At 40.5% G+C, this 25,101-nt stretch overlaps 1 protein-coding gene across 2 annotated transcripts in view; it reads right to left on the bottom strand.

Moving 5' to 3' along the window:
- FGF12 (fibroblast growth factor 12) overlaps positions 1-25,101 on the bottom strand; it is a 612,490-nt gene that overhangs the window by 395,692 nt on the left and 191,697 nt on the right. Inside the window, exon 1 of one of the 2 annotated variants that reach the window (XM_005201557.5) lies at positions 15,417-16,085. The exons of the other annotated variant lie outside the window; for it this stretch is intronic. Coding sequence (XP_005201614.1) covers positions 15,417-15,507 — 91 coding nt within the window. The 5' untranslated portion in view covers positions 15,508-16,085. Of the gene's footprint in view, positions 1-15,416; positions 16,086-25,101 lie in introns of those variants that run through there. 2 annotated transcript variants of the gene reach the window in all.

Genomic DNA, 25,101 nt, shown 5'->3' with positions numbered 1-25,101 from the left:
CTGAGAACTAAGTGACGCAAGCCCTCAAAATAGAAGTTAGCCTAGATACTGGAGTATATCACCTCATCCTAGTTACTAGCCATGGGCGAAAGAGTTTAAAGTAAGGTTAAATCAATAAAATGCCTTAACTTCCATCATATTGCCCCACTTTACAATGCAGACTGAAAAGGTACTATATTGTTGATGGGAATAGCATCCTTTTCAAGCAGTATTAGAAAAGGGTAGACCAGAAAAAATGCACAACAGATGTGATAGCTATTGGAAGATACAATTCTAATGCCAAAAAAGCTATAAATTTCATGTTGATAAAACTGGCTTCTGCCATTAACTGCCTTTCTCCAATACAATGCAAAACAGAGATTTATCTTATTTCCAATATAGTCTTGGGTCACAAACGCATTGAATGCAATGAACCAGAAATGCTGTATCTCTATTAGCTTTTTAGCTTTTGCCACTTAGCATGCACACTATTTCAGTTAGATTTCAAACAATGTTTTGATAGAGACAAGGATGATTTTATGCACTTTATATTGATGAGGATTTTGAGGTTAGAAACTCAACACAGAGGTTAAGAAATTAAGTTCATATAATAAGTGAATGAATGAAACAGATTCCAAATTAGTGTCCAAATTCCACATACTAAGAGTTAAAAGTCTTGGGTTCAAAATTATAGTCACTTAATTGTATCCGACTCTCTGTGATCCCATGGACTAGCCCACCAGCTCCTCTGTCCATGGAATTCTCCAGGCAAGAATACTAGAATGTGTTGCCATTCCCTTCTCCAGGGGATCTTTGCAACCCAAGGATCAAACCCAAGTCTCCTGCATTCCAGGAGGATTGCAGGAGGATTCTTTACCTCTGAGCCCCAATTCAAAAATCCCCTGATTCAAAGATCCAGCCAATTCACGCAGACATCGGGCTTTGGATACTTGTGTCGAGTTTGCTGGGATTGTTTCTTCAATTGTCAAATGAAAGTGTATCTTTCAATTCCTTAAATTATTGTTAGGACCTAAATATTATGATTCTACACTTTGAGTCACTTAGGCTCTATGCATAATAAGATAATTGGTCCCTCCTCATGAGAAGATGACAACACAGGCATTACGTTTGGCTCCTACCATCTGTGTTGTGAGGATGACAGCAAGGTTCACCAGAATCACTGAAACGTGGTCATGTCAAAAAACCTTAGGAGGTCAAGAGATCAATCAGTACAAAGCCTTACTCAGCCTTAATATCTGCATTAGAAACATACTTCTGTCTTTTGAGGAATCTGGATATTTTCAGCTCTATGGAACCTGCTAAGGAGGCCCAGGTGGCTTGCAAAGTAGAGCTGACAGAGATCTGAAATCATGGGACAGTCTCAGCCCCACCTGTTTTTCATTTGTTTTTCCTCTTGAATATCCAGAGGGATTTGCTTCAGCCTCAAGCACTCAGTGCAGTTCCAGCTCAACCAAGAACTACTTCCTCTCAATTCAAGAGGTAAGATGACAAAGAACTCTTACTCACAATTCCCAAGAGAGGGTCAGGGATGGTGTCACATACAAAGGGAAACAGGTAGACATTAGACCATTCTCAGGTGTTTCTGTAGCCCCACTGATACAATCAAACCAAACCCCTAAATACTAAGGCTGCTGCTGCTGCTAAGTGGCTTCAGTCGTGTCGGACTCTGTGCGACCCCATAGACGGCAGCCCACCAGGCTCCGCCGTCCCTGGGATTCTCCAGGCAAGAACACTGGAGTGGGTTGCCATTTCCTTCTCCAGTGCATGAAAGTGAAAAGTGAAAGTGAAGTTGCTCAGTCGTGCCCGACCCTCAGCGACCCCATGGACTGCAGCCTTCCAGGCTCCTCCATCCATGGGATTTTCCAGGCAAGAGTACTGGAGTGGGGTGCCATTGCCTTCTCTGAAATACTAAGGCAGATCCTGCAAATTTCTTTGACCCTGCAAAATTTCTTTGTCCACTGTGCAACAGCCTCAGTCAAAAGAGGATTCCTTTTTTTAAACTTTTTATTCTATGTTGGAGTATAGTTGATTAACAATGCTGTGTTAGTTTCAGGTGTTCAGCAAAGTGAATCAGTTATATCTGTACATATATCTCTTCTTTTTCAGATCAGTTTCCCATTTAGGTTTTTACATTATAGTGAGCAGAGTTCCCTGTGCTATACAGGTGGTCCTTGTTGTTTACCCATTTTAAATACAGCATTGTGTACATGTCAGTCTCACACTCCCCAAGATGTGTGTCTCAGTGAATCACTGACCTCTCCAGCTGAGGGACTGCTCATTCTCAATACCCAATCACCTCTGACAGGAATCCAAGGCTGGACAAAGAGGTTTGTTTTTTTTTTTCCTAGTCAGCTTGGTGCTATATGTAAAACAAATCAGGGAATATTAGTTAAGCAAGATTGCTCCTCCCACTATGAGTCAATAAACGTTATATTGTGCTTAATAAGTGTCAGAAAGTATTCTAAGAGATTCATATATATTAACTCATATTGCTCCACACCACATCCCTATAAGGTAGGTGCTACTTCTGTTATTACCATCTTATAAATGAGAAAATTGAGGCCCTGAGGGGTTAAGAAACTTGTCTAAGGTCCATAACTAGTAAGTCTCAGAGTCACGTCAAACTCAGGCAAACTGGCTCCATAGTCAATGCTTTCAGCCACAAACGCAGATTCCCTCACACGTGGCTTCAAGTTTCTGAACTTGATACATTTGGATTAACAGGGATGAATTTAAAAAACACATAATTGAGTGAAAAAATAAGATATAGAGAGACAAGTACAGTTCAAGTCCACATCTATAAATTTCAGAAATACTCAAAACAAATCATACATGACACCTTTTAAATTGGGCTTCCCAGGTGGCGCTAGTGGTAAAGAACCTGCCTGCCAATGCAGGACATGGGAGAGATGTAGGTTCAATTCCTGGGTTGGGAAAATCCCCTGGAGCCCACGGCATGGCAACCCATTCTAGTATTTTGGCCTAAAGAATCCCATGGACAGGGGAGTCTGGTGGACTACAGCCCATGGCGTTCCAAGAGTTGGACACAACTGAACCAACTTCATGCACACATGCAGGCATGCGTGCGCCTGGGACACACATCAAAATCATTATAGTTGTTACCCCTGAGGAAGAAGGATGCTGGAATAGTGCTGGGGGTAGTTCTAAGTGATTTTATCGGTAGTGTTTGACTTCTTCAAGAGAATCTGAAATGCATAAGGCATAATGCTAATAATTTGCTCATGCTGAGTCTCAAGTATATTAGTGTTTATTATATTAATCTCTGGCCATTTCTGTATTTTAACCTTAAAAACAAACTACATATATTTTACCTCCTCTTTCTTCTTGTGCCCTCCCAATTCCAATTTTGGTTGAGATAATAGAATCCAGAGTATTGCATCTTGGAAAACAAAATCATAATGATGATCCATGCAGGGCTAGTTAGCCTAATGTAATCTACAGTCAGTATATTTCCAATTTAATGAAAATAAATTAACAATCTATTAGAACTTCAACTGAGCACATGTAAACAAGCACAGAATCAAACAGTAATTATCAGAGAACATAACCTAAAAAAATATGGAGGAGAGTTTGTCTCTACAACATACTTGGCAGTCTCTTCTAGAATAACGACAAGGCTAACTAAGAATGACACACTATAGCTAGGCACTAGACATCACTGGTACCTTAATTAGGGTAATTTTTGCACAGTTATTATCTCCCTTAGTAAGAATGAGTTATTTTAGAACAGGGTTCATGTAGCCATTGACTGGCACATGGTTGGGTCTCAGTAAATCCTGGATGAATAAACATGAAATGAAGACATGTTCCATAATATCTTTGATTTAAACACTAAAAAATATTCAACTGTTTGAGCAATAGGGTGGTAAATGAGGCTGAAGCTTAAAATTCTTGTAACTGGATAGACAGCACTTTAGGGGGATGTTAGTGATTTGTATTCCCTTAGATAAAAATTAGAATTTCCCCTTGTCATAGAAATTCCTTTGTTTTCAAACAGACTACCTTGTCAAGCCTTTCCAACCGTACAGATATGTCAACTTCCTAGTCTCTGTCACTATAAAATTGCTTCAACCATTGAAGTAGATGCTTCTATCTGAGCTATATTTCATCAGTAATTTAAATAGGATATATTTTGAACAGAACCAAGTTCATGCAGAGTTAAAGAATTCTCCCCTGCATTTACTGCACAAATTTACTGTGCAATTTGAAAATCATTGTTCATTCTTAGATCTGTCTTATTTGTATAAAGCGTTTGTGAGGCAATATCCTGCAAGACTGATGTGCTCTGCAATCTACTTTGAAAGATACATGGTGGAAAGGTATAACGCTACCTAGACTGATATCCCAGGGACGGGGGAGCCTCGTGGGCTGCTGTCTATGGGGTCGCACAGGGTCGGACACGACTGAAGCGACTTAGCAGCAGCAGCAGCAGACTGATATCTGTTACTCCTCATCTGGCATTATTTAAAATAGAATAACCCAAACATTTGGAAATGTGCTGATAAGTGCCATGATTGCTTCCTCTAGACCAGGAGTGGCCAGAGCATGTCTTACGCTAGGAGTGTTTCTCCTAAAGAACATTCATGCTTCACTCTCAGCCATCCTGCAATAAAACCAATAAGCCTTGGAAGAGGACTGAATTGAATACCCTTATTCTCTCTCTGGAACCTGAAGGAGTAGTTCCTAGTCCTGAGGAAAACAAAGAATATCCATAATGCAGAGGATTAGATGGCATCACCGACTCGATGGACATAAGTTTCAGCAAGCTCCAGGAGCTGGTCATGGACAGGGAAGCCTGGAGTGCTGCAGCCCATGGGGTTGCAAAGAGTCAGACACGACTGAGCGACTGAACTGAACTGAGAGATAGGATAGGAGCTAAACAGAGATGACCAGACAGCTTTCGCAAAGAAGGACACAGCCTATGGACTTTCTGAGCGGTGATAGTTAATGTAAGTCTATAGATTTCCATTCTTGCAGTGCTATACACCTCTGATTTCCTCAAGAATTTAGTAAATTATTCTGAAGCCCCACAGTCTGGTTTTCTTTAAACTTTGAAGAGAAGAGTAACAAAGCTCTTGCATCTCAGTGGTTCAGAGTAAAGAATATTGACAGAGATATCAAATGAATACCAGGATATGTTTGTGGAACATGGAAATATTCCTCAATATTTCTGAGAAACTACCTGGTGAGAGAAACATAACAAAGGAATAATAATAATTAAAAAAAAAAAAAAACAGCAATCCACTGAATGAACCTAGCTTCCAGGACTTGAAAATAAATTAAAATGAATTTACTTAATGCTGAGGAGGTCAGGAATTTTTTTCAGTTACACTGATTCTATAGTATTAAAACAATGTGACATTCAGTTGCTTCCTGTTTGATCTTCTAAATAATCTACCAACACAATAGAGTTAAAACTTGAGCAACTTAAACTATTAAGAATAAGTGTTACTATGTTTAATTCCAAAAATTCAGTTATCAAAAGTCACTTAAAGAATATCATCCAAATTACCTGTCAGAGCCAAATTACTCTGCAATATCACTTTATATTTGTTTCTATGGATGAAATAAAACCCAGAATTTTCCTTAATGTTGTTCAAATTACGATAATTATTAGTTTTAAGAAAACAAATTGGAATCTTTGCAAGTGAAATTGGCTAGATACAGATTCCTATTGCTTTTTACCAGAATAAAGGCCTATCTTGAACAATAAAGAAAATTATAAATATAGATCAAAATTTTAGATATATTCTAAGATTGAGTATGGCACACATTTTTTTTTTACCTTAAATTAAGAGAAAGACTAAGACAGGATAAATCACAGACTAACAGCATGCATTTGGTATTTTATAATACCAGGAGGGACAAAAGGCAAGACAAAGAAGAACAGGAAATACTAAATGCCGAGTATCCAGGATTTCACAGGCTAAGAACCCTACAGATACTAATGCATTTAATCTTTAGACCAACCCTATAAAAGCAGAACTATCATTAGGCACCATCTTGAGACATATGAGACACCAGGAACTATCACACAGGGCCAGGAAAATACTATATGGCTGTTAAAAGTGTAAGTTACTTAAGGATATAGGGACATATCAACACCCTTCAAAATAGTTCTGTCTTTGAAAGTTACATGCTATGAGAGTAAATTTTTGCTCCCACTTTTCACATTCACTTTTGGTCCACAAAAGGTTTTTTGGAATTCTCCAACAAATGGGAAGAGAGTCTATGCCCTTCCATCTACCCTTCTCACTCCATTCCAAGGAAGAGGAAAACTTACCTGATTGCTGAGACTGGGGAGAAAAAAATGGGGCCAGTGAAGCATAGCCTGTTGTGGGATCTACCTGCTCACAGGCTGGACACATGCTGAGCTGCCAGGTAGGCACAAGTAGCTCAGGACCCAGACCTGACTTTACAGGTAAATGTTGGGAACCAGGTGGTGCAGTAGTAAAGAATCTGCCTGCCAATGCAGGAGACACAGGAGATGTGGGGAAGGAAATGGCAACCCATTCCAGTTTTCTTGCCTGGAGAATCCCATGGACAGAGGATCCAGGCAAGGTACAGTCCATGGGGTCACAAAGAGTCAGACTCGACTGAGCGAACAACACACACAAATAATTAGAAACAATGCAGAAATGCACAAAGTTCAAAAGAATTCTCCTTTCCCACCGTCCCAAAAGTATCTCTCTCCTACTATTAACTGCTTCACTACTTTCTATTAACAGCTGCTTGTAATTCCTCTTAGAAAACAATATTTTCCAAATATTTAGATATGAGTATTTCTTTCCATATTTAGAATAACCATTTAAGTTCATGTGAAAAGAAACAAACAAGGCATATAACTTGTGTGTGATAACTTGTGTTTTTAAAACCCACACACCAAGAAGGGAAGGGGTTATATCAAGGTTATGGTTGTGTAAGTGACTTTCTTATTCTACAGAGACTTTACATTTTCAGTTTCCTGTTATAGAAAAAAACTGCATAATCTAAACATGTATCACTATATAGTTTTTATTATAAAAGGAACATATTTCCATTAAAATTCAAATTAATATAGAAATATGTAAAGCAAAAAGCAAGTCTCTGCCATCAAACTCCCTAAAGGTAACTGCCATTAACAATTTTGAATGCAGACACATACACACACATGCACACACACACACACACACTTGCATAAGTGCACAGATATTTTAAATAGAGATACATTTATAAATTCAAATTTTTTCAGGAGAAAATAAATTTACATAGACATATAAATCTTCACCTGGATAAAGCTTGGTTCTCTAATCTGTATTATATAACTATGAAGAAAAATGCCATTCTGCCTAAACTGTATTGGTGTCTGGAAGCCAAAGGCCAAAACTAGTGATTGATATTCATTTTTCATACCACAACAGTTTAAGAAACTATACCACCAACCTTTCGCATTGTTTTTCACAATTTCCAGGCCATCCCCTTGCACCAGGTTGGCACAAAACATTACTGCCTGGAATTCCCAGTTATTAACCTGGCTCCAGACTGGATAGTTGGAATCAAAGACACATTCACCACCTCCAGTCTGAGTTACTTACGGAGTGCTAAGATGGGCAGGGGATAAGTGCTTCATCACTCTCGTTTTGAGAATGGCTTCATAAAGACTTTATCAATGTTGTCTACCCACATGTTCCTCAGTGCCAAGGTCAGATACTGAGCCAACACAGCGACTCACTGATTCTCAAGTTCCTCCAAGTTAAGCAAATAATTAGTGCTTTAGAGAATGATCCAGCTAGCAACTACCCCTCTCCCCTCAAAAAAGAGATTCATTTTGTGCCACTAAGTTTTATTTAAAGACCATGCAATCGAATCCCAGCTGGCTTCATTGAAGCAGCAACGTGGGCAATCAGTGACACCAACTGCAATGCTATCGTTTCTATAAACAGTAATGAGAGGGGGTAGGATGGTACTAGAAGCTTATGTATAAACAAGAAAGATCATTTCAGCAAGAGAGACTTATCTTCGCAGATTCACAGTATCTTTCTGATATTCACCCTAGGAAATATAAATATCCTGCAACACTTAATGGAATTAGAAATAATATTCGGACATGGCATTCATAACATTGTACAATGAAAATAACATAGTGTAAAGGTAGCAATTTCATAGACTGAACTGTACAAAGGAAAGCTTCATTGTTTCAAGATATTCCAGGGAAATTAAGACAGCAGACCTATAAGTATTCCCAGAATGTCTCTTTCTAACCCTGATACCAGAGAATAAAACTTGCACCTTTCTTAGAAACTGATGTGTTACATCTGGGTGTGAACAAATGGACTTGGGTTGAGGGAGGGACAAAGAAGAGGCATAACACAGATAACTAGGCAGGACATCTGAATATGAGCAGTGATGAGTAAGCTTGAATTGAGTTGTAGGCTAATTCTTTGTAAAAAAAAAAATGCTTTTTCATATCTGCTTCTTATTTTTATTCAAACACACTCTTCCAATAAAATATACAGAGATACTATTCCTCTCCATTAGAGCCCCCATCTGTCCCACCCAGCAATACCTTTTGAACTCTTAAATGCTTTAACAAGCTCTGGGAGATAAACACAAAACCCAGGAAAAATTAATTATTACTTCCTTGGGATCAGGTAAGAGACTATTAAACTATAATAAACTGATGCTCCCAGGTACTCCACTTTGGGCATGTATCATATACTGCCTAATATGGCAGCTCTTGCTTGTCCTTCTCTCTCTCTCTCTGCTGGGTTTCCTGTGCCAACCACAGAGCCTAGCAGCAATTAGTCCTTAAAGAATGTTTGCTAAATAAAAAAAAAAAAAAATGGAAAGCCCTGAAGTCAGAGACATGTTTCTTTAACTTTCTATCCTAAGATGGATAAAGACAGGAAGAAGGGAGGGGTGCCAGCTGTGGAGGGCTATTTGGCATGACACATACATCCTAGGCTTCCAAAAGTCTGACTTCACTCCACTCTTTTGCTTTACTTAGCCCAAGAGGCAGGCAAATGGACTGCTGCTCCATGACCCAGATGGAGCATTCAGCCCAATCCCTTCACCATAAAGTACTGCCCTGGTTTTCTTCACATGCACACAGCTCTTAATTTATAAGCTGAGAGAAAAACAATTTTATTTGCATTTTCCTTTGTCTGGAAAAACTGCAGCAGAGATGAGAGCTGCCATGTTAGCACTGTTTTTCAAGTAATGCAGCTAGTTCGTTTCCAGGAACTCTGGGGCATTAATAGGTATTACAGTTTCCATACAGCAGAGTAAGTACAAAGGAGCACCTGAGTCCTTAAGCACCTTGCAAATAAAGTACCACTTTGAAAGAATAATCTCAAATATCAATGGAGCTTCACTGCATTTTGGGAAGGGAAGATGAATATCATTTAAGAAGCAATGTACTCACTAGTCTCAGAACAACCACTAACTTACTGCTGCTGCTGCTGCTGCTAAGTCACTTTGGTGGTGTCCGACTCTGTGCGACCCCACAGACGGCAGCCCACCAGGCTCTGCCGTCCCTGGGATTCTCCAGGCAAGAGTATTGGAGTGGGTTGCCATTTCTCCACACTAATTTACTAGATGATGCCAAAACCCCATACTTTGGTACGCTAAACTAATTATTCAAAGATTATGAAAGGAAACCAATACATCAATTCATTATATACTACAGACGGTATCATAGAGAAGTTAAAGTGATTGACTAGAAAGAATCTTAAACTGAGCCCAATAATCCTCCACTAAATTTTATTATGTTAAACTCTACTGCCTTACTACCCATCAGGATATACCAGATAACAAATGACCTTAAAAATCTAAGTTATTTACAAAGAGAAGTTTTTAACTTCTCTAATGTGCTAAATGCCCACCAAGGGTCATACAGTCCTATTACTACAGACACTCAGGGACACAGACTGATGGAACAACCACTACCTTGAACATCATCAGGTCAGAAGTAGAGAGAATTGTGCTCTGGTTATTAAAGCTTCCACTTGGAAGGGAGGTGTGTCACTTCTGCGCATGTTTCCCTAGCTAATGCAAGTCATATGGCCACACCTAAGTTCAGGGGAAGGTGATAATGCCATGCATCCTGCAATGTGCCCAAGAGAAGAACCCAAAATACCGGGTAAACAGTGATAATGCCGACTACATAGGCACTTAGCAAATTGCTTTTTTAAAGTAATGCAAGACAAATGAACTAAGAATAAGCACTAACTTTTTGAATTTAACACTGAAAACATCATGTAAAAACAAAAATCCCTTTGAAAATGAAAGCCATAAAAAAACAATGATCATTTTGTATATTTTATGTTTCACATTCATTTTACCCATTGGAGCAGTATTGAAACAGTGAAGAATTTTAGACTTACAACATAAAAACCTGCTCAAATAAAGATTCTATGACAAAGGTCCATGTAGTCAAAGCTATGGTTTTTCCAATAGTCATGTGAGAGTCAATGTGAGAGATGGACCATAAAGAAGGCTGAGTGCCAAAGAACTGATGCATTCAAACTGTGGTGATGGAGAAGACTCTTGAGAGCCCCAATGGACAACAAGAGATCAAACTAGTCAATCCTAAAGGAAATCAACCCTGAATATTCATTGGAAGGACTGATACTGAAGCTGAAGCTCTAATACTTTGGCTATCTGATGGGAAGAGTCGACTCACTGGAAAAGACCTTGATGCTGGGAAAGATTGAGGGCAGGAGAAGTGGGCAACAGAGGATGAGATGGTTGGATGACATCACCAACTCAATAGACATGAGTTTGAGCAGACTTCGGGAGATGGTGAAAGACAGGGAAGGCTGGCATGCTGAAGGCCATGGGGTAGCAAAGAGTCAGACATGACTGAGTGACTGAACAACAACAGAAAAGTAAAGGTATAGTGGAGCTGAAAACAGCTGCATAATGCCATCTTTGTAGAGGATCCCTTCCTGGGAAGTGAACCAAAAGCAACAGCCACTTTGCCATGGAACATTCTTTCTTGGATCAGCTGACTGTCCTGTATAGGAGCTAAAGCCTGCACCCCTTAGATACATACTCCCTGATACAACCTGACTCTAAAAGAGCAGTCTCAATTTAGATGTCAGCACTATACTTGAAAGGAAGGGTCTGCCTGGGTTTTGGTTGTGTGTTTTTATTAGGATGGATAAGTATTTTTGCCTAGTATTTCAATCCTCCATCAAGGCCACTTGATGTGGGTGGACAGTTCAATCTCTAGACATTTGATAATCCTCTACGCTATCAGGCCGGAGAAGGCAATGGCACCCCACTCCAGTACTCTTGCCTGGAAAATCCCATGGACGGAGGAGCCTGGTGGGCTGCAGTCCATGGGGTCGCTAAGAGTCGGACACAACTGAGCGACTTCACTTTCACTTTTCACTTTCATGCATTGGAGAAGGAAATGGCAACCCACTCCAGTGTTCTTGCCTGGAGAATCCCACGGACCGGGGAGCCTGGTGAGCTGCCGTCTATGGGGTCGCACAGAGTCGGACACGACTGACAGGACTTAGCAGCAGCAGCAGCATGCTATCAGGCTGAGGCAGCGCTAATTGACCGATTATTGCAGAGGAGTGATGACTATACACAGAAGGAGAAAAGACTAAGATTTGACTTTCCAGAATTGCCTGGGGTAATAAGACAAGCACATCGCTACCCCTGGCTAGGTGTGCGTGCATGCACACCCACACGCACACACGTTACTACTACCACAGGGACCAAGCCAAAGTGCTGCTATCCCCTGTCAGGCTGATGCCCACTGGAGCTTTCTCAGGGTCTCCTTTTGAGGCATCAGAATGGTCTTTCCTGGTGAAGTGATGATAAAGCTGTAACCTTAACACCCCTCTTTGATAGAATTCTTCTGCTTTCCTCTCAAGTAGATCTTGAGAGAAATAGAGTAGGCATTAAAGTTCTTGTTTTAATCTCTGAGCTTCCATTTCTTTGTAAAAGTCCCATCTCTAGAGAAAAGTGAATCTGCTTTACTCACCCTTTAAGCTGAAAATATAGTATTTTACCAGGTTAATAAAAATGCCATATACTCTGAGCAGATTTGTTTAAAATTTTAAATGTACTACCTGTCGTTTAACATATAGACTCCCATGAAAACAAAAACAAATAATTTTTATTTTGAGAAATGGAAAAAAAGAATCATAACTGACTGGAAATAGCCTTAAACCATCTATTTAATCTTGTCCAAGATTGTCTTCTATTTGACATTTTATGCTATCTCCATTCTACAGAAGTACAAAGGATTTATAAACTAATATAATGGATAAATTAGACAATGTAATAATATTTGATATTGCAGAAGAAAGACAAGTAATAAAATGTTTTTATTATACTAAGAAGCTCAAGAATTAGTAATAATTATTTTGTATTTTCTTAATCCTACTTATCAAATAAAACGTAAATAGAATATTAAAATATTTATAATTTCAAAAGTTCAACAATCTATCAGGAGAATCTTTTAACCTCTTATAACAAATTATGTTACTTTTTTCCTGTGGCCCTTAATCCCTCAACTGTAAAATGATGGGGCAGAAGTAGCTTGCATAAAACCTTTTACTCCATGTTAACATGGCTCAAAATATTACTGTATTTCTCTTTCGGTAAGTTTAAAAAATTAAAATTGTGTACTCCAGCTCTATTTATATAAATTTGCTCCATGAAAATGTATCTGATGTCTTGACTTCAATTTGCATTCACAAACTGGGCATAACATATCATGCAGAATTGCTCATACTAACAGTAAAAGTCACATGAAAGAAATCACTTTAAAATGGAACACAATAATAATATCTAAAATACACTGAACATGTTATACATGGTAGACTCAAAGTTCTTAGCACAATGCCTGGCATCTAGTAAGAACTCAATAAATCTTTGAAAGTGTGAAATTGTTAGTCACTCAGTCATGTCCCACTCTTTGTGACCCCATGAACTGCAGGCCGCCAGGCTTCTCTGTCCATGGGATTCTCCAGGTCAGAACACTGGAGTGGGTAGCTGTTCCCTTCTCCAGGGGATCTTCCCAACCCAGGGATCAAACCCTGGTCTCCTGCATTGCAGGCAGATTCTTTGAGCCACCAGGGCATTTCCTCCTCCAATGCATGAAAGTGAAAAGTGAAAGTGAAGTTGCTTAGTCGTCTCCGGCTCTTAGCAACCCCATGGACTGCAGCCTACCAGGCTCCTCCGTCCGTGGGATTTTCCAGGCAAGAGTACTGGAGTGGGGTGCCATTGCCTTCTCCCAATAAATCTTTACCTGTTATTAATTCATTTAATCTTTACCACAACCTATGAGGTAAGTACTATTATCAAAGTAATTTACATTTCTGCAAGGTCATGTAAGTTATCCAAGATTATAAATTAATAAAAGCCACAATTCAAACAAAAGCAATATAGTGTCCAGAAACAATCACTTAGCAATTCTGTACATTACCTCCGTCTGGGGAAAGGGTATAAAAGGGACCTTCGTCTTTACTTGTGACTATACCCTTTTACAAAAATTCCTCTAGAGTGACAGTTCCCTAAATAACCAAACACCCCACTAAATCACAATGCATATATAAAGTGCAACAGTTTTCATACGTTCACATGTTAAATCTAGGATTCGGTAAGAAATAGGAAGCAGGCTAGAGCTATCATTATTCCTACTTTTTTCAGATGAAAATACTGACTTTGAAAAATCCTCAGTAACTTTATTGAAACTGCTTTATAACTGAGTCTTCTGACTCTAAGTCTCATGATTTTGCAACAACCTATGCTTCTCCATCACACATATTATCACCTCTGTTTGGATCTGTTACCATTTGAAAGACCGATTCTGTATGTAAATGAACATGTTATCTATTTTTATAAGAAGTCTTTATCATACACCATACATACCTTAAAAATTTTCATATCTAGGAAATAAATACCCAAGTTATAGTCTGTTCATGTTTTACTTCATGTAGATAAGGAAAACTGAAATAATATTAACATACATCTCTGTTGGCTTCCTGAAATATGTATTCAAAACATAAAACTTCAAGCATATTCATTTAGAATATAGCGATTTGATATTTTTCGGCACTTATAAATATGGTGGCAAAAGATGTCTAAATCATCTTCTGAACTGAATAAAAGTCAAGATACTGAGATCTCACTGCTGATTTCATTTCAAAAGTGTATGTTCTCATACTTCACATATAGTTAAAGTATTTAATTAATTCTTTTAGAAGTTTTATTTTTCATTTACAGTGGTGAGGAAGCAGCAAGTCAAAGTTTTAGAAAGGATAAATGAAACCTATATATATTCTAATCTTTCCAAGTATAATCTTCATAGCTCCAGTACAGACTGAAAATAGGTACTTAACCAAATGAATCAGATCCCCCAGAATAACATATGAAGTTTTAAACCTGAAACCTATTATAAAATCGTTAAATTTTTGAACATTAAAGTTACTTGGAATTAATGGACCAAAAATTATTTTACAGAGGCACGTGTTTAGACATAATTAGGAGCACCTTTTCTCTCTCCTCACATCCCGCCCCCATTTTGTAAACAGAAAACCAAAAGACACAAAACTTGGGTTAACATTTGCAAGACTACTAGACAACCCACTTTAAAAAGAACTTACATCATAAAAAAGAGATGGACAATTCAAAGTGTGGTAAACAGCTCACTTCATCTGCAAGGCTTCGGCAGAAAAGAATCACACTTGGTTGTAGGTTTTTTATTTCTTTCATTAAAAATTTTAATCGTTTTTTCAATATCGCAGGTCATTAAAAGGGTCTGATTTTCTTCCTTTCTCTTCCTGAGCTTTTCCTGAGGGACCTAGTTGGCTAAACCCAGATCTAATTGGGGCTCTTTTGTTTAATCATCAGTTCAAAGATTGCTTGACCTCCAGGGCAAAACGTACTCTCTCTGACGATGGCAGTTTGTCTACTTTCCAGACAAAACAAGAACAATAAAAGATAACCTGCCTCGCCAGCCACCTGTTTAAAAGTCCCCTCTCCTGTCGAAAGCATCGGCAACTTCTCAAGAGGAGACTTTGAGCAACTCCAAGTCGCACGCCGCCCTCGCAAGTCACAAGGAGAGAGCCGCGAGGAAGTGCGAAAGCAGGTCACTGGAAGCACCCCTCGGAAAGAGACCCGCGGGATCCAGCTCAGGCGCTGGGCGATAGCCAAAGCGTTCTATACAACAAGGATGACTTCAGGGATTTAAGAGGAGGGGAAAAAAAAAAAAATTTTTCAAAGACAGAACTGGCGACGGGGCCATGATCTCACCCCAGTAAGGAAACGCCTTCCTTCCATCATTTACAGCGCTGATTAAAGGAGCAGAGTAGGTAGCAGAGAGGGGACCAGAAAGAAGGAAGAGGGCTGGGCATCTGCAGGACTGGGGCTAAGGAAAGAACATTTCTCACCACTTAGGCTGCTGCTGGACCTCAGGCTCCTTCCACAGAGACACTGCAGCATATGCACTCCTTTCTTCAAAGAAAGCTCAAGAATCTTCATGGAGAAGCGCGTGTGTGGGGTTGGTCAACTCCCCGCCCACCTCCGCTAATTGTCCAACCAAAAGGCGGCCTGCCTGGGGAAGCCGGGTCCCAAATCCATGGTGCGCGCGTCCCGGGCGCACAGCGGTTCGCACGTCGGCCCGGCCGGAGCCGGGGTTGGGGCTGGAGCGCGGCGGGTGCGGGGCCGGGGCAAGGCTGGGAGGAGGAAGCGCCTCCCGGCTGGGGGCAGCCTCCGGGGGAGCGGGAGGTGCGGCCACACCCCAGCGGTCTCGGCCGTGACACTTTGGGACTTCCCCCAAGGAGGCGGCGGGGCTGCGGGCAGGAGCGCACCGGCCGAGCGGAGGACGTCACCGTGGGTTGGTGCCCCCTTCCAGGTGCGAGCGCCGGGAGGGACGAGGGCGGGATCCCCAAGGGCCCTGGCACCCTGTCAGCTCCTGTTCGCGTCGGGCGGTGAGTCCTGGGCTTCCGCCTCCCTGGGTGCCCCCGCCGTGCGGGGCGGCGCGGCGCGGAGCGGAGAGGGGCTCCCAGGGCCGGAAGGCAGCGCTCCCGCGGGCTGCGCGCGGGCTGAGGGCGACTCCGGCGTGGGAATCCGGCGGAAGGGAAGCGCCCGCAGGAAGGGCTGGACCCAGGAGGCTGCCGAGCGTCAGAAGCGACTCCAGGGAACAGGGGGGTGGGGTTGGGGGTGGGGAGGCGGGGATGTGGAATGAAGAAAGCTCTAGGGTTCGGGCGCGCGGAGAGAAGGGGTGCCTAGGCGTGGGCGTCTGACCGATGTTCTGTGACCTTGGGTAAGTCCCATACCACCCTGGGCGTCACTTTTCCCCTCCGTAAAACAGGGCGGGGAAGACGGTGCAGAATAGAGAATTGGCAGCTGCTTGTTGGTCCCCGGGCTTCCCAATCTCCCGGAAAAGCTGAGCACAAGTGCCATGGGAAGGCGGGTGCAGATGGAGTAAGGGGGGCTAGAAGGGAAGGCCAGCGTACAGAGACCTTCCTGAATGCTGTAAGGAAAGGCAGGTGAGGCGGGAAATCTGAAAACAATAGCAATGTTTTACTTTGTCGCAATATTCTGTCAGGCTCTGTCTCTGCCAATTGGCCCCAAGATAACCAGCGAGCTTCCTTGGTTCTAAAGGTCTCGATTTCTTTTTCCCCCAGCAGCAACTCCTTTAACTTTCCCTTTTCTTTTCTTTCTGTTTCTTCTCCCTCCCCGCCTTCCTTTTCCTTTCTTGCTTCCTTCCTCCCTCCCTCCGGGCCTCCCTCCCTTCTCAGAGGCTATCAATGCCCTTTTGGAAGTCCGATTAGTGAGGCACCAGGAATGCTGGTGTTGCTACCAGAGTCCATCCTATCTGGAATGTCAAAGTAAGAAGGGACCTTAGAAGATTTACAGCAATACAGCAAGTGGTTAAAAGCACAGACACTGGCAACAAGCAGCTGAAGTGAAAATTCCTATTAACTGTGTGACCTTGAACAAATCTCTTAACTTCTTTGTGCCTCAGTTTCCATATCTCTAAAAGAGTTAATAATACAATAGCATCTACATCTTGTACCTTTATTGAATATTAAAAAAAAAAACTCAATACAAAATAACTACTGTAATAGTGTTAGCAAGTATTATTACATAGCTTCCAACCTGTAGGGTTTTCCATCACTCTCACTTTCCCATAAATGCCAGCATCCACTCCAGTGTCTACATCTCTGCTTGCACAGTTCAGGTAATAGACTCACCAGCTCCCAGGTAGTTCATTGCACAAAACCTATTCTAAGATTTACCCTGACATTGAGCCAAAAACTTATTTGACTTTCTTTCTACCCATTGCCTCCGGGCTACCTCGCACTAGCTGGTTAGCTCTTCCCAGCAAGAGAGTGAAAAGTGTTTTCATCACCCCTTTCCTCTTTCTCTTCTCTAGGCTGATCCTTCACAGTTCCTGTGGGGTTCCCTGGAGATTGAAGCTTAAGGTTATAGTTGCCTGGAAAAGTTAAGTCTCTTCCTCTTTCCTCTCAAAGGTGATGGAAGAAAGCCAGAACATCAGGAGGGTCTTTTGAGCCCTCAGCCACCACTGGCTCCACATTCTCTTTCAGAATTGAGCTCCAGGCAAGGTCATTTGGGGTGGTTCCAAGACTCAAACAGATATGTCCAGGCCTACCTTCCCATGGGGCTTCCCTGGTAACTCAGCTGGTAAAGAATCCACCTGCAATGCAGAAGACCCCGGTTCGATTCCTGTGTCAGGAAGATCCCCTGGAGAAGGGATAGGCTATCCACTCCAGTATTCTTGGGCTTCCCTATTGGCTCAGCTGGTAAAGAATCCGCCTGCAATGTGGGAGACCTGAGTTCTATCCTTGCATTGGAAAGATCCCCTGGAGAAGGGAACGGCTATCCACTCCAGTATTCTGGCCTGGAGAATTCCATGGACTCTATAGTCAATGGGGTCTCAAAGAGTTGGACACGACTGAGCAACTTTCACTTTTCACTTTTTTTCACCTTTCCTGGTAGCTCAAGTGGTAATGAATCCACTTGCAATGCAGGAGACCCTGGTTTGATTCCTGGGTCAGGAAGATCCTTGGAGAAGGCATAGGCTACCCACTCTAGTATTCATGGGCTTCTGGTGGCTCAGAGGTAAAGAATCCACCTGCAATACGGGAGACCTGGGTTCTGTCCCTGGGTTGGGAAGATCCCCTGGAGGAGGACATGGCAACCCACTCCAGTATTCTTGCATGGAGAATCCCCATGGACAAAGAAGCCTGGCAGGCTATGGTTCATGTGGTCACAAAGAGTTGGACATGACTGAGTGACTGAGCACACACACACCTTCCAGTCACTCCTTAGTCCCCTTGTTGAGTGCAATCACCCCAGTTCTGTGGGCTCCACAGTCCTGAAAGAATTTGCTAAAGCTAGAGAGGTAATGAGCCTCAGGGCAATCTGGGCCATGGCCCTTGTCGTTCCAATCTCTTCGGAGATTAGTGAGAAACTTGGCTCATCTGGGGATTTTACCCGTAGAAATTCCCCATGGAGGGAGAGATAATTAGCAAAAGGAAAACATCTAAAAATAGTCCTTCCTGCTGCAGCAGAGGCAGAGAGCTTTCCGGTAGAGCTCTTCTGGTCTGGAACCCAGTGCCCAGAGCTATTTTATACTTTAGGAGAGAAAAGCTATTCCTTGAAACGTAGCAAAAGAATGGGAACTTGAGGAAAGCGAGCAAATCACTGTCTGATTTAAAACACCCATAACCTCTGGAGCATCAATTTTAGTGTTCACAATAAACCTCTCTGCCTACCTGGCAAGGTTGTTGCAAGGATTCAGTGAGATGAAACGTGAAAGAGCTTTGATGATTCTAATTATCATTGAAAGATGGAGTGCTCTTGTCAACTCCCCTGGGTTCTAGGTGCTTCTTGATCGTCTAACATAGTGGCTCTTTTACTTGATTATAGAAAAGCTTTATGTGTGAATCTTTTGTCCCCTCAACAGAACTATAAACTCTTAGAAAACAGGGCAGGAAAGCCAAATCTGTCACAGTTAACATTCAGATGGTCGGCTGTCTTGTTTCAGTGACTGTCACAGTGATTCTTATGGCCAGGTATATTTATCACAGAGAGCAGATCATCATAGTAGTTAAGAAAAAAAAAAAAAAGAACTGGGGAATCACACTTACAGATTTTTGTGTGTGTGTTATTGAACTCTCAAAAGAGTACAGATTAAACCAAAGAAAGCATATAACATTTCAATGCAAAATATTTTCTTACTATATAACATGGATATTTGACCAAAGTAGGTATAAAAGAGAATTGATCAATGGAATTGTATTACTTAGACTTAGCTTTACAAAAAAAAAAAAATAAAGACTTTTGCCCTTATCAGATTTTCATGTACATGCTTGTTAAAACAGCTGCTAAGGTGACATCCAGTTTCACAGTCTACAGTTAGGCATGTCCATGCAGTCTTCCTAAAGTCTATTGGGCAGATCTTAAGAAGACTGCATTTTTACATATACCATAACATCCAAAAGCAAATAGCTTGCAAATAGCAGTAGCCAGGAAAGAGGCACATTTTAGTCTAACCAAAACTTGGAAATTTTCTACTTTGTGTTATTATTCCATAAAGTGAAGTGACGTGAAGTCGCTCAATCATGTCTGACTCTTTGCGACCCCGTGGACTGTAGCCTACCAGGCTTCTCCTTCGATGGGATTCTCCAGGCAAGAATACTGGAGTGGGTTACAATTTCCTTCTCCAGGGGATCTTCCCAACCCAGGGATCGAACCCGGGTCTCCCGTATTGGAGGCAGACACTTTAACCTCTGAGCCACCAGGGAAACCCATTATTCCATAAGCAAAAGTCAAATTTTTACTAGCAATTATACTTTTAATTTTAAATTAAAGACATGTAATAACCAAATTTTAAATTATAGTATCTGTCTCTAATTAAAATTTTTTAAGTTAGATATTCTGTTTTCTTATTGACCTTGGACCAACTCTAGTAATTGACTCACTCGTGTGATTTCAAAATGAAATCATTAATCACTTTCTGAGAGGGATTGGGAAATCTGGTATATAATTATAAGTGAACTTATTTAAATTCTTAGTATCTAAATTTTTCATTTTATAGAGTTATTTACTCACAGTTTGTAAAAGTTAATAATTGTGTGAGGAAGTTCTGAGATTTTTAAGTGGTAATTTATCTAAAATATTTCTGTTCCTATTAAACATTGGAATCTGTTGACTCTTGGCATCAGCTGTTTAATTAATCAGTGTATTTATCTGTTTTGAAGTCTTCATTGAATCAGTAATAGCATACTAAGAATATTGCCAGGCCTGAAAAACTTTTAATGAGTATATTTAGTTGCAAAATGTCTATTAAAAGGAAAGCAACTGTATTTAACAAAGAAACCAAACCAAACTGTAAACTGAAGTATGAAAACCAGTCTGATAGCTAATGTAGTATCTTTGTTCTATGATATATGTCTAGACCACTGACTGCCAGGGTAAAAACTTGGTCTGCATCTCATGTCTTTAGAAATACTCTCAAATATAGTTTTGATAGGCAAGGCAACTATCAGAGACTGGTTCTTTGTATCTCCCTAAAATTCATATGTTAGATTCTCACCCCTAAGGTATTGGGAAGTGGGGTCTTTGGGAAGCTTAACCCTCGTGAATGGAGTTAGTGCCCTTTTGAAAGAGATCCCAGAGAACTTTCTCTCCCCTTTCACTAACAGAAGATGGCTATCTGTTAGCCAGGAAGCAAGCCCTCACTGCCACTGGATCTGCCAGTGCCTTGATCTTAGACTTCTTAGCCTCTAGAACTGTGAGAAATAAATATTTGTTGTTTAAGCCACCTAATCTATGGTACTTTTGTTACACCAGCCTAAACAAAGATAGCAACAAAATCAATCTTATTAGATGTGACAAAAACAGTCATTGGCACCACACTTATTTTTTAATGACATATGTGGTCCAATTAAGTTAAAATAACTTCTGTTTTCAAAAAAGCAAATGCATGAGTTTTTTGTTATCTTCTTCCTTTTCTTTTTTATTTGTTGTTCTTCTATTTATTCTTTCCCTCTAAATTTTCTATTTTGAAATAGAGACTTACAGAAAAGTTGCAAAATAATAGAGTTCATGCATACTCTTTACCCAGCTTCTCTTAGTATTAACAACTCACATAATCAGTGTACAATTACCAAAACCAGAAAATGTATACTAGTACCATGCTATCAAATTTACTACTAGCGTTATTGAACTTTCACCATTTTTTTACCCTAATGCCCTTTTTCTGTTTCAGGATCCAGTTAGATTTCACCTTGTACTTCATTGTGTATCCTTAGTCTCCTTCAATCTTCGGGAGTCCCTCAGTCTCTCCTTGTTTTCAGTACTTTGAAACTTCTGATAAATATTGATCAAATGTTTTGTGGAATGTCTTTCAATTTGAGTTCATGTGGTTCCAAATAGGAAAAGGCTCTATATTGACACCCTGCTTACTTAACTTATATGCAGAGTACATCATGAGAAACACTGGGCTGGAAGAAGCACAGGCTGGAATCAAGATTGCCGGGAGAAATATCAATAACCTCAGATATGCAGATGACACCACCCTTATGGCAGAAAGTGAAGAGGAACTGAAAAGCCTCTTGATGAAAGTGAAAGAGGAGAGTGAAAAAGTTGGCTTAAAGCTCAACATTCAGAAAACGAAGATCATGGCATCTGGTCCCATCACTTCATGGCAAATAGATGGGGAAACAGTGGAAACAGTGTCAAACTTTATCTTTTGGGGCTCCAGAATCACTGCAGATGGTGACTGCAGCCATGAAATTAAAAGACGCTTACTCCTTGGAAGGAAAGTTATGACCAACCTAGATAGCATATTGAAAAGCAGAGACATTACTTTGCCAACAAAGGTCTGTCTAGTCAAGGCTATGGTTTTTCCTGTGGTCATGTATGGATGTGAAAGTTGGACTGTGAAGAAAGCTGAGTGCCGAAGAATTGATGCTTTTGAACTGTGGTGTTGGAGAAGACTCTTGTGAGTCCCTTGGACTGCAAGGAGATCCAACCAGTCCATTCTAAAGGAGATCAGTCCTAGGTGTTCATTGGAAGGAATGATGCTGAAGCTGAAACTCCAGTATTTTGGCCACCTCATGCGAAGAGTTGACTCATTGGAAAAGACTCGGATGCTGGGAGGGGTTGGGGGCAGGAGGAGAAGGGGACGACAGAGGATGAGATGGCTGGATGGCATCACCAACTCGATGGACCTGAGTTTGAGTGAACTCTGGGAGATGGTGATGGACAGTGAGGCCTGGCGTGCTGATTTTCAGCAAGAATGCTACAGAAGTGATGTTGTATCCTTTTCAGTACATCATTATCAAGAGCTGTGGTAGTGATTGGTAGTTTAGTCGCTAAGTCATGTCCGACTCTTTGAGACCCCATGGACTGTAACCTGCCAGGCTGTTTTGTCTATGAATTTCTCCAGACAAGAATACTAGAGTGGGTTATCATTTCCTTCTCCATTGGATCTTCCCAACCAAGGGATCAAACCCGTGTCTCTTGCATTGCTGGTGGATTTTTTACCAACAGAGCCACCAGAGAAGCCCTATTAAGGGCTGCTGCTGCTGCTAAGTCACTTCCGTCGTGTCTGACTCTTTGGACCCCATAGACCACAGCCTACCAGACTCCTCCATCCATGGGATTTTCCAGGCAAGAGTACTGGAGTAGGGTGCCATTGCCTTCTCCCTATTAAGGGCTACATGATGTCAACTAGTGATATTAACATTAATCACTAGGTTAAGATAGTGACTGCTAGGTTTCTATTCTGTCAAGTTGTATTTTATCTTCATTTACAGTTGATAAATATCTTAAGGAAGAAACTCTTAAGGTGTGCTAATACCTTGTTTCTCCTTAAACTTTCATCCACTGATGTTAGCATCCATCGGTGGGTCTTAGCTGTAGTAATTATTACTGAGCTGTTTTCCTAATAGTGGCTTTATATTTTCAAGATTCTTTTCATTGTAATGGAAATTCTTCTGCAAGAGCTGTCCATTCTTTCCCTCTTACTTATTTATTCAATTATTTATTTATTACAGTGTGATCTGAGGAATATTTATCTATAGGTTATAATCTAATGGGCTTCCCTGGTGGCTCAGACAGTAAAGAATCTACCTGCAATGTAAAAGACCAGGGTTCGATCCCTGGGTTGGAAAGATCCCCTGGAGAAGGGAATTGCAACCCACTCCAGTATTCTTCCCTGGAGAATTCCATGGACAGAGGAGCCTAGCTTGCCACAGTCTATGAGATCACAAACAGTTGGACACAACTGAGAGGCTAATACTCATTTTATAATCCAATATTACCATTATTTATTTTGTGACAAATTGTTTCAGCTTTAGCCTTTAGGAGATACTTCTGGTTGGCTCTGGTGTCTTTTTACTAGAAGTTCCTTAATTTTCTTGCATCACAAGATATTCCAAGTTTATCTTTTATCTTCTTTTATTGGAATTAGACTTCAATTAGTCTAATTCTTTTTATTGGAAAATAGTATTTATGAACCAAACTCTGGGTGCTAAGTGTGCCCATTTTTACAGGGGTGTCATTGATCCTAGATTCTCTCAATGGAGAAAGCTAGGAAATATATGCATATAAACAAACCCATACATACACATACAGCATATTTATTTCTGTATATACGTCCCCCTTTAGAGACATCTATATGTAGAAATATCTATGTGTAGATGTATCTATATGGAAATGTATAATAGATAGATATCCATAAATAATAAGTGTAGATATAGATGACTAATATGTATGATTGCAATCCATCATCACGAGTTTCATTTTAGTCTTTGCCCTTTCCTTACTTGTAACTTCTTTTCCCAACAGTGAAAAAATTGTATTATTTACAGTATATTCACTTATTGATTCAACCCTCATATACACTTAAAGTAGTTACATAATTCCTAACCAGAGTAACAGATTTACTACTACAGTACAGTATGTATGCACATTTGTTTGTCTTTAATCTTATATGGTCAAAATATTATTTTTGATTTGGCTTTTGATAGATTTTTCTTCTCCATTCTCCATTCTCTTCGGTGTAGTTTAGTTATTAATTTGGAATCCAGTTAGATTCATTTGTTTTCTCTTATCTTCTACATTGGTTGATTTTAATTATTAATAAAATTAATTATATTTAATTAGTTTCTTATTTGAGTATGTAAAACCTGCTATGTTTTGCTATGGTTCTAAGAGTCAAAGCTACAAAAAAGCATACTCCAATAAGTTTTACACTCTCATCCCTCCTGTCCTATCCCCATTTCCCATTTCCCCTTCTTTCCACTCCTTTTCCAACAACCCCTTATAGGTAACTGATCTCTTTAATTTCTGATATATGTTCCATAGGTTTCTTTTGCACAAAAGGGCATCCACTGTGCTATTTTGTGGCACTTAGGTTATTTTCAATATTTTTCAATTACAAACAGTACTACAATAAATAACGTGTAGCATTTTCATATTACTAGAGGTATATCTTCAAAATAGATTCTAGAAATGAGAATGCTGAGTCAAACACCAAGTATGCAGGTAGTTTTGTTAGCTACTACCAAATTTCCCTTCAGAAGCTTGTGTGAGGGGGGCCAGTCCCTCCCACCAGCACACTGCAGCCCCAGCTATGGCCCTGCCAAACAGGAAGGCTGATGCTTCTCACTTAGGAGACACCCCTTTGAGAATCTGGCTCTGGTGACCAGGAAGGATTGTGCTTCTGAGCCCCACAAGACATCTCCTATAAGGCCATACCTTCAAGAATGTAAGAGGTAGCTGATTTACCTGATATATGGAAACAAGCAGAGAGAAGTAGGAAAAATGCAGAGAAAGTGGAATATGTTCCTGTTGTATTGAAAGAAGACAAAACTTTACCAAAAGAACTACATGAAGATAAGCAGGCTACCTGATAGAGTTCAAAGTAATGGTCACAAAATGCCCACCAAACTCAAAAGAAACTGGATAAACTCCATGAGAACATCAATAAAACATAAGAAAGTACCAAAGTGAAGTGACAATTGAACAGAAAAATACACAACAGCTGATTGGATGAGGTAGAGGGACAAATAAGCATGCTAGAAGATAGCAGTA

Source organism: Bos taurus, chromosome 1, assembly GCF_002263795.3.
Source record: "Bos taurus isolate L1 Dominette 01449 registration number 42190680 breed Hereford chromosome 1, ARS-UCD2.0, whole genome shotgun sequence".
Lineage (NCBI taxonomy): Eukaryota > Metazoa > Chordata > Mammalia > Artiodactyla > Bovidae > Bos > Bos taurus.
The sequence above is the reverse complement of the archived record's forward strand: the minus strand, read 5'-3'. Positions and strand labels throughout refer to the sequence as shown.